This window comes from Molothrus aeneus, chromosome 5, assembly GCF_037042795.1.
Source record: "Molothrus aeneus isolate 106 chromosome 5, BPBGC_Maene_1.0, whole genome shotgun sequence".
Lineage (NCBI taxonomy): Eukaryota > Metazoa > Chordata > Aves > Passeriformes > Icteridae > Molothrus > Molothrus aeneus.
Window position 1 is genome coordinate 10011288 of NC_089650.1, and position 9175 is coordinate 10020462.

The 9175-nt window shown below is 37.2% G+C and overlaps 1 protein-coding gene across 2 annotated transcripts in view; it reads right to left on the reverse strand.

Annotated features, from left to right (window-relative positions):
• The window catches only part of PARPBP (PARP1 binding protein), a 39211-nt gene extending 30054 nt beyond the window's left edge, over positions 1 to 9157 (reverse strand). For both annotated transcript variants that reach the window (XM_066549658.1, XM_066549657.1), the window contains exons 1-3: positions 8948 to 9157; positions 1304 to 1531; positions 335 to 439 (exon numbers count right to left, since the gene is read on the reverse strand). In XM_066549658.1, coding sequence (XP_066405755.1) covers positions 335 to 439; positions 1304 to 1531; positions 8948 to 9097 — 483 coding nt within the window. In that variant the 5' untranslated portion in view covers positions 9098 to 9157. The remainder of the gene's footprint in view (positions 1 to 334; positions 440 to 1303; positions 1532 to 8947) is intronic.
• Positions 9158 to 9175: the final 18 nt, after the last annotated feature.

A 9175-nucleotide genomic window follows, 5' to 3' on the forward strand; every position in this document is an offset into this window, starting at 1 on the left:
TAAGGGACTACAAGCTAATAAAATGAAATCAAAGGAGAGTACTTCAGTTATTTAAAGTTCAGTCAAAACAATGTTTGAGTGATGGTGTATTTGTAGAAAAATTTGTTCTACATCAAGGGCCTGTCATGCTGGACTGCCCTCCAGAATATAAATTTCAGCACATAGCCCCCCACACACCTACAATATACTCAAGTGATACATAATTTGGATCTGCAGGTTGGTTTTTTTTTCAACCCAGCCACATGTGAATAACAATCACTGGAAAGTAAAACTATGCTATATTTCATCTTTTCAATGGATACAGAACTTTACAAGAGACAAAAATAATTTTTACCTTCACATGCTCCTTGTCCTGTCTGTTGATTCGTGTAGGAGTAGAAAGAACAGAACCATTTTCTTGTGCATTCATTACACCAGAAATAAATTCCAAGAGTTGAACCTTTAATAAAAAGATCATAATAAACTTAAATATGAAGATTACTAGAGAGCAAAAGTGGGTGTAAAACCTGGTGTAAACCAGTCACTTTGCTTGTGTTTGAAGTCAGCACAGCCCTTACAGTCTACTTTTAGTTTTAGTCTTCTGAAGTACAATTGTTCTGGTAGAGAAATGAAGTGCAAGATTAAAATTAACTTAGAAATTATCTCAAACAGTTATGTTATACACTTGCACTAAAAAACCACTGCTTACACTTTGGAGAACATTAATATGTTATGCCAAGTCCAGGAAGAGCTCATTAACTCATCTAAGTTCTCTATCTTCCCAATGAAAAGTGGGAGGAAGAGAAAACACATTAAAACTCCCAAATAAACAAAAGACCTGCAATAAACTACAACAGAGCTGTAACTGAGTGGCTGAACTGGAACTTCTGAAAAAAAAACCTTAACATGCAAATGCATATATTATACAGAAGTTTTGTTTAAAGAGCATGGTGTTTTCAAAAGGGTAATCATTAAAAATATTTTGGCTGCACATCAACATACAACCAAAACTCCATGGCATGTAAATTTCTAAGCTTTGTTCCAGTTTTATCAAATCTCTGCAGTTTATTTCTCATTCTAATTTATGGCAAGTAGTCATTCATAGAAGAGTTGTGGGACCTCACTATCCAGCCGGACAATAGAGAAATAATTTTTGAGTGAATTTAAAATCCCTTTACAAAATTTAGTAATTTGAACTCAAGGACTTCCCCAAAGTTGTGAATAATCCAGAGGTCCAGGGTATAATTAGAAGGGTCATAAATCCATAACTGGAAGCAAAAATATGTCAAAACAACATAAGAGGTCAAACAAACATAATACTTACAGGGTATATGCTTTCATCTTCAGCTAAAAGTCCAAGACTACAGCACTTCTGATATATGTCTATTAAATCTAACATATTGCTTCTTGCTAAGAAGGCATGATAGGCTTTTTTCACATCACCATAATTTTCAGGTTCTTTCATGTTTTCACACAACCCCAGTTTGTCATGTAACAAATAGTTCCATGTTTCCAACACATCACTAAGAGATACTGTGAAGTCTCCAAGGTGCTAACAGAACCAAAAAAAGCAAAAACAAAAAGTTTCATATTCAGCATAGTTTTGAAACGAAATTTAAAGCAAGCTGCAAATATATAACCAACAAACATATATTTGAAAATCATTATAATTTACATTGATCGGAAACCAAGTCTTACAGCTTCACATTGACAGTTGAATTTTGTTATATTCTGTCAGTATTTGTTCCTGATCTTTAAAATACCACGCATCTACATTAAACTTCACTCATGAGAAAATACAGTGAATGTTGCAGGACTACTTCTTGCATAAAGTTCTTTATTTGCAGAAACAGTTATCAGCATGGCAGGCATTTACTTCCCAAAGGGAGTAAATATGGCTCCCTTACTTTGTTTCAAGCAGTAAACTGGGAGAACATATGTGGGTTTAAAAAAAGGAGCTTTTCTTTCTTGTGCTAATACAGTCATACTTTATCATAACATTGACAGTGCTGCTACACAGTTCTAAAAAATGCATTAAAGCCTGCACATCCCTCTGTTACTACTACTGTAATTAACATTAACTATGCAGTATAGACTACATTCTTCTGGTGAAAAATATCAGATTTTGTTCCATGTGCCCCTCTGCTATCTCCTCCAACCACTTCCTCTTACCACCTTCTCTTTCACAACTTGTCCTCCTCATTTTTGTCCACACCCTGCTCTTTAAACTGAGTACCAGTTCCCAGCTCCTGCTGTAAACTTTTGTCCACACTTCTCATATCTAAAACACTCCCCAATATGTGACAGCAAAAAAAGGAGGTTTTCACCCTGTAACATGAGATAAATGCCCTGTTTCCAAGTAATAAGCCCTGCTTTGCACTGTCCATAGTGGCAGATGGCTCCTGTCTACAGCAAAGGTTTAATTCTATTTCATGACATTTCCACATTAAGCAAATTAATTATTTATAAACACCATTAGCAACAGAACTCATGAAATAAGAAAACACAAGAAATTCTAACAATTTACATTGTTCCAACCCAAATGATCCTTCCTTTGGGTTCTAACACATTTAGTACAACTTTCTCAATAGACTTCAATACACAATTCCAAAATCCTGAAAGTCAACTATTTTGATGTTGCCTAGGCAAAGAACAAGGAGAGAAAATTAAATAACACTCATGCATATTAGCTGCAGGGCACTTTTCGGCCTTCTTATTTGTGCATGGGTTATGAGAAATCAGCACTATGAACTTGCATATTATTCCACATATTACCAGAATGCTAAAACTGCATATGTGTTTTCTGAAAAGCACCTGATTTTCATTTCAGCCCCTCAAAAAATTAAACATATAATCATATTATAACTCAATTTAAACAGATCAAAGCAGCAGCAGATGGGGAAAAAATGTTGTTTTCTCACTTTTTGAATCAAAATCCTTCAGGAGTACCAAGTTAAAGTACAACTTCATAAGGTATCTAATAAATCAAAACCTTTCCTCACCAGATCAAGGGCCTGCAGAGATTAGCAAGGTTTATGTTAGTGCTACAAAAATATTTTAAATCCAAATATTGCATTCCAGATAGTAACCTCTGTGATCAAGCATTTACTGTGATGGCATATTCTATTACTTACACAGTCATTTTGTCAAGTCTCTGATTTTAAAATTAATTTTAAAAATACTGTGGTGTTTTGCAGTAAGCATTTGTCAACTGGCTAATAGCTTAAGGAAGTTCAAAAAGTCCCATGCTTTCATTCTATTACAGGCAGAGCAAGTATTTCATTTCATAGGAATAGAACCAATAAAGTATTATAAAGTACCTTCACCTCCTGGTAACACATCATATTAAGTTACCTGGGGACTCTGGTTTTAGAATGTCTGAAATCCAGTAGCATCATTTCATGCTTAAAGACACCATTTTTTACTATTTTGAAGATATTCTAAGTTTTCTAGTGCTAACTACATAGCAAATTAATATCTATTTTGACAGCAAATTGTTTCAAAAACCAGAAAGCTGTGCATTTCAGCATCAAAATTTTGGCTTCCACCTTCCCCAAACAAAGGCTCACCAACCCTTTTAGGAATGTGTGTGTAAAAGACTGCTTTAAGCACTACCTCTGTGTTGGGTCTATTCTTTCCAGGCACACTCCCAGACTGCAGCATTGTTTTCTGGCTTTGTCCTTGAGTTGGGTTCCCTGGATTGCCAAGCCATATGTATATTCTATTTACCATCTGTTAGAGGTATGGCAGTTGTCCTCTGTTAATTGGGCAGTTTTTTCCTTATCTCTTCTACAACCACTCCTCCCTCTGGGGAGGCATCTGCTGATAACAGGCTATTGAATGTCACTGCATGGCTGATAAGAACTACAGCATCCCACTGGGAGATGCTCTACCCAGAGGGAGGAGCCAAGCATTCCCAACTGGATATAATCTGAGATCTTGGGATACCAAGATATCAGGTATAGATATCTTGGTATCCCAAGGATACCAAGGATAGCATTTCCACTGGATTTCCCAGAGGAACAGCTGCCCTTTCCACTGGATCTTCTGAGGAAGACCACACCCTTTTCTACAGGACCCCTGCTCCAAGAGAACCACACCTGACACTCCGGGAGGGCTGCAGCCACAATTCCAATGGGACTGCTGCCAACCCCCCGACCAACAGGCTGGCAGGTTGTGTTCTGACTCTGTCAGTGTTGTTTTGATTTACTGCATTGTTTATTTTTTTTAATTTTCTTTCCTAATAAAAGAAATGTTATTCCTGCTCCCATATCTTTGCCTGGAAGCCCCCTTAATTTCAAATTTATAACCATTTGGAGGGAGGGGGTTTACAGTTTCCATTCAGGGGAGGCTCCTGCCTTCCTTAGCAGACACCTGTCTTTCCAAACCAAGACATTAGGCAATTCTGCATTCTTGTTACCTCTAGTCCCGCTCAGCCTTCCCTGCTTCCCTACACTCTCACACAGCTGAGGAGTTCCCAAACTGTGGTACATAAAGTACCTTAGGGTAGGAAAAACAGCATTTTAAATAAGTTTCCCATCAAGCTCAGGGTGCTGTGCACGGACTGAGAAACTGGTTCATGTGAACACAAGCACATGGACATCAGACAGTTGTGAGGCTGCAAAATGCAGAAGCAGTAAAGCTACAGGTAAATAGCTCAAGCTTAGAGAAATTACAATATTATAAAATAATAATAAATAAAATGACAATGGCATGGGCACTGAACACTTTTTTTTTGTGGGCAAGGGGGAGTGTTGAGGGACAAACTACCAGGGCCCAAGAGAGTAGATGCTCTATTTAAAGATTACTACTTCTGTTCCACTGACCCATATGTACAATAGTAGTTGCAACAGCAGAATCACAGAACAGGCAAAGCAAAAACTGTACCCACCCAAACAACAAACCAGCACTTTCTAAAGCCAACCCTATCAACTATAGTGGTAATAAAAACAAAAGACTGAAAATTTAGAACCCTGCTGGTTAGAAACAAACAAAAAAAAAACCCACACAAAAACAAAACAACTCCACACATCCTTGCTTCCTCTTTTACCCCTCAAAACAGACAGCTGTAATACTACAGAGAGAGGGATGGGAGGGAGAAGAAAAAGTCCTATTGATAAGCTAGGAAAGATGCATCAAGACTTATGTAGCAAAAGTTTTAACACAGTTAAAACAACCTCAATTGTTAAGCAAAACAAAAATACATGAAACTAGCTTACAGATAGGATTTGATTACACAGGGTATAGGAAAGACAGTAGAACCACCTCAATATGGAATTTCCTCTAAAAAAAAATTCCAGGGAAATATTTATTACTCAAAATTCTTTTCTAAAGAAGAGCCTGTCCCTTGTAGAGAAGGCTACTCAGCATTGGTGAGACCAGATTTAAGTACTGTGTCCAGTTCTGGGCTCCTCAGCGTGAGGGAGACACTGGAGAGAAGTCCAGCAAAGTTCACATATCACCCACAGACATCATTAAGGGACAGGAGCACCTCACACATGAGGAAAGGCTGAGAAAGCTGTGGCTGTTTAGCCTGAAGAAAAGAATGCTCAGAGAAGAGTTCCTCAATGCACACAAATATCTGAAGGGAGGGTGCAAAGAGGATGGAGCCAGGAGATTTGCTAAGGTGCCCAGTGGTAGGAGCAGAGGCAGAGGGCACAAACTGAAATGCACACAGAAGGCTCCCTCTGAACATCAGGAAACACCTTTTTACTCTGAGGATGCCTGAGTACTGGCACAGGCTGTCCAGGGAGGTTATGGAGTCTCCATCCTCAGAGACAATTTGAAAGACACCTGAACAAGTGCCCTACTTGAGGGAGGCTGGATAAGATGACCTCCAGAGTTCCCCTCCAACTTCAACCCTTCTGTGATTCTGTGAAAAATTAATCATGCTGTAGAACGGCCAAGACAACCTCTCTTAGCAGCATCATCATAATATATTACAAGCAACATATCACATAAAATTGCTACAAAGTTAGTTAAGAGTATCTCATTACCAAAAGGGAGACAGATAGAACAGTTTAAGAGAGTAACTGTAAAACTCCACATTTTTCTTCATTTGCCAACATGGAAACAGGATAATTAGGGAAATCATTTGAAGAAATACAAGACACCAAACAGAACAATATTCTTCAGTCAGCATGCAAAATGCACTCATGGAAGCACAGAACAGAACTAAACCTTCTAAACTAAATGCTTCTTTCAGAGACACTTTAGGGTTACATCTCCTCTTCACCATTTGACATTTCATGTACACACACATACCAAAACTGCTTTTATGCAAAATCAGAAATAGAGAAACACAGATTTCAAAAGGGAAAATATATTTCTAAAATCAACAACGAAGCATTTTTTCCTCCAGTATCAAACTTCTCATTCTAGAAGAGATTTACAACACATTTAAGTCTGACAACTTAAACTCACAGATTCTGGAAAAATAATTGTTTTATAAACTTCAGCTTCCCATCCCAGTAGCTAAAACAACCATAGTCTGAAAATGACAGGTGATTATCTGACCTAACAACTCATCCTCTACTCCTGCTGATCCACAGGTACAAACCATCAACTTAAAGCAATTACTCTCAGCTGAACTTCATCTTGAAAACTGTTTGTACTATTTCAAACCTTGAGGAAGGTTCTTCTTGAAAAAGTTCCTAGATTTTAGATCTGTACTAATCAATCTAGGTGAAAGGTATTTGCTCCCATCATAGACCTTATGCCACTTGTCTTTATGCCACATGGCTACAACTGTGCCACAAACCAAAGTATTTTCAGAGGGATTCAGAGCATACATTTTTAATTTTTTTTCTTTCATCTCTGCTGTTTGATCAGGGTTTATCACAGTTTTTACTACCCTTATTCTGGTGAAATTTAAGATTAATAGATTATGACTGTTTTAAACTTTCCTAGAGTTCTCCTAAAAGCTTTGTTATTTTTCATTTCCACTGCAAATACAGGTACCAGTTAAAACACCAAATCCATTAAAATTGTCCAGGGTCCTAAAGGAAGAGAAGTGTAATTTGGTTGTTTGTGATAGGTTGGCTGTGTTGGGTTTTTCTCAATATAGCCACTCAATAGCCTGTTAATGAAGTTATTTTTATTGTAGTAATTGACTTTACCAAAATAGATTTCCATTCTACAGGTGCTAACAATCCAAAATTACTGTATTTAAATCAGAAACCTAACAAGGGACATACCTACAACTGTAATACTAATACTCTGCATCTTAGTTTGAAGCTTCAGTGCTGGACAAAATAAACCAGACAGATTTTGCTTTAAGATTGTGAACTTCAAAATGGATACCATCTAAAGAAATTGTGCTTCAGAAGCAGAACATCCAAATGCTAAAATAATTTTAATCCGCACATGGAAGCCAATGTTTGTCTTATTAGACCAACTAGTATAATCAGAAAATACATATCAGGGTTTTGAAAACTTGTTCTTTCTTCAGATCTGAAGGAGAAGCTAAACATTTCAAAATTAATTAGTTGAAAATAAGTGCTATAATTTTTGTTAGAGCATCTCTGAAAGAAAAGATATTTCTGGAAGAGAGGAATATTATCTGGAAGAGGGGAAAAAAGGATAAAGTAGAATAAACTAATTACCTCTAGTGGAAGAAGAAAACTTACTGTAAGGAAAACAGGGAGCAATGAACCATAACCTTTTCATGTCTATAAGTTTTGGCATACAGTAGAACAACACATTTTAGTTCCTATTTAAGAGGTGGCTTTGGAAAACTGTTTGCAGTTTTCCCTTGAGAATCACAACAAACATGACAAACAGCAATCACCTCCATATGTAGTTTTCCATTAATGTCTTTTACCAGTTTTCCAAGAGTTAATTTTGATGTACACTGATTTTCTCATTTTAATCTACACAGGTATTGTGAGGACACCAGGCTCCTGGCTGGAATATATTACATTCCAACAAGTACAAATTTAGTATCTTGGCATTCTAGTATCCTTACTGTATAGTTTCTAACAATGGGGGATGACTTAACCAGTTTTATACTTGATGTTTAGACAAGAGATACCCCCAGTCTGCACATTTTAGACCCCAAATTTTTTTCTGATGCACAAACTGAAGCAGGTTTTCTGTTTGTTTGGGTTTTTATTGGCTTAGGGATTTCACTTTGATGTGGTTCCCTTGTTTCTGGTATGTTTGTTGATTTGGTATGTTTGTTTTGGTTCTCTTACACTAAAGCTTTGTGCTACATGTTTGACTTACTATGCACCACTTAAATAAGTCTTACAAAAACAGTCAGTATTGTTTTCATCAATAATTAGGTTAATTAACCTAAAAAGGTATCTTTAAGTTATTAAAACAAGTATTGCAATAGTTCTCCTTAGATGAGACACAGGCAAAGGCCTGATTGTACATTGCAACTGTTTCTGGTACGTTTCAGACATCCTCCAGCTCTGACAAGCCATAATGCTTCTTTCAGAGACACTTTAGGGTTACATCTCCTCTTCACCACTTGACACTTCATGTACACACATATAAAATTCCTACTGGTACTGGGCACGCACTCACAACTTACAGGTCCATACAGAAATTCATTCAGAAATATTTTTGGAGCACCCAGGAAAAAAAAATGCACCCCAAATTCCATAGTTCTCCCACACTGGTCTATAGCACAAAAGAAACATAGGGTGGAAATAAACAAAAGTGACATGGTCAGCAGAAATACACTAGTGTTTAAACTCCAGAGCTCAAATATACACATAAAGCACTTCCACCCTCCCATTTGTCTTGCAGCTCCTTTTTCTAAAGCCTGCTTCAATAGTGCATTTGATCATATTCATTTTCTTGCCCTGCTGCATCTGGCCCTCAGACACATCTTGTTTTAACAAACATTAAGGAAACAACCAAAAAGTCATTTCAAGTTGGCGTCTAAGCACTAAGTGCAGCCAGGGAAACAAGTCTGAGGTGTGCCAAGTACCAAGAACATACTGAAAAGAGTGCTAACCTGTTTATTGACTTCAGCCATGGACAGCTGTAACACCATCAACATGCAGTCTGCTCCACATACAGTAGTCCTTTCAGAGTTGGAAAATAAAGGCCATTGTCTTCTGAAACACTTGACCAAGTGTAAAATTTTTTGCTGGAAAGTAACCATTGTCCAGACTAGAAGATTGATATAATCAAGAGAAAAACAAATATAACTATGCCAGAGGAATATGCAGGTCTTCACGTC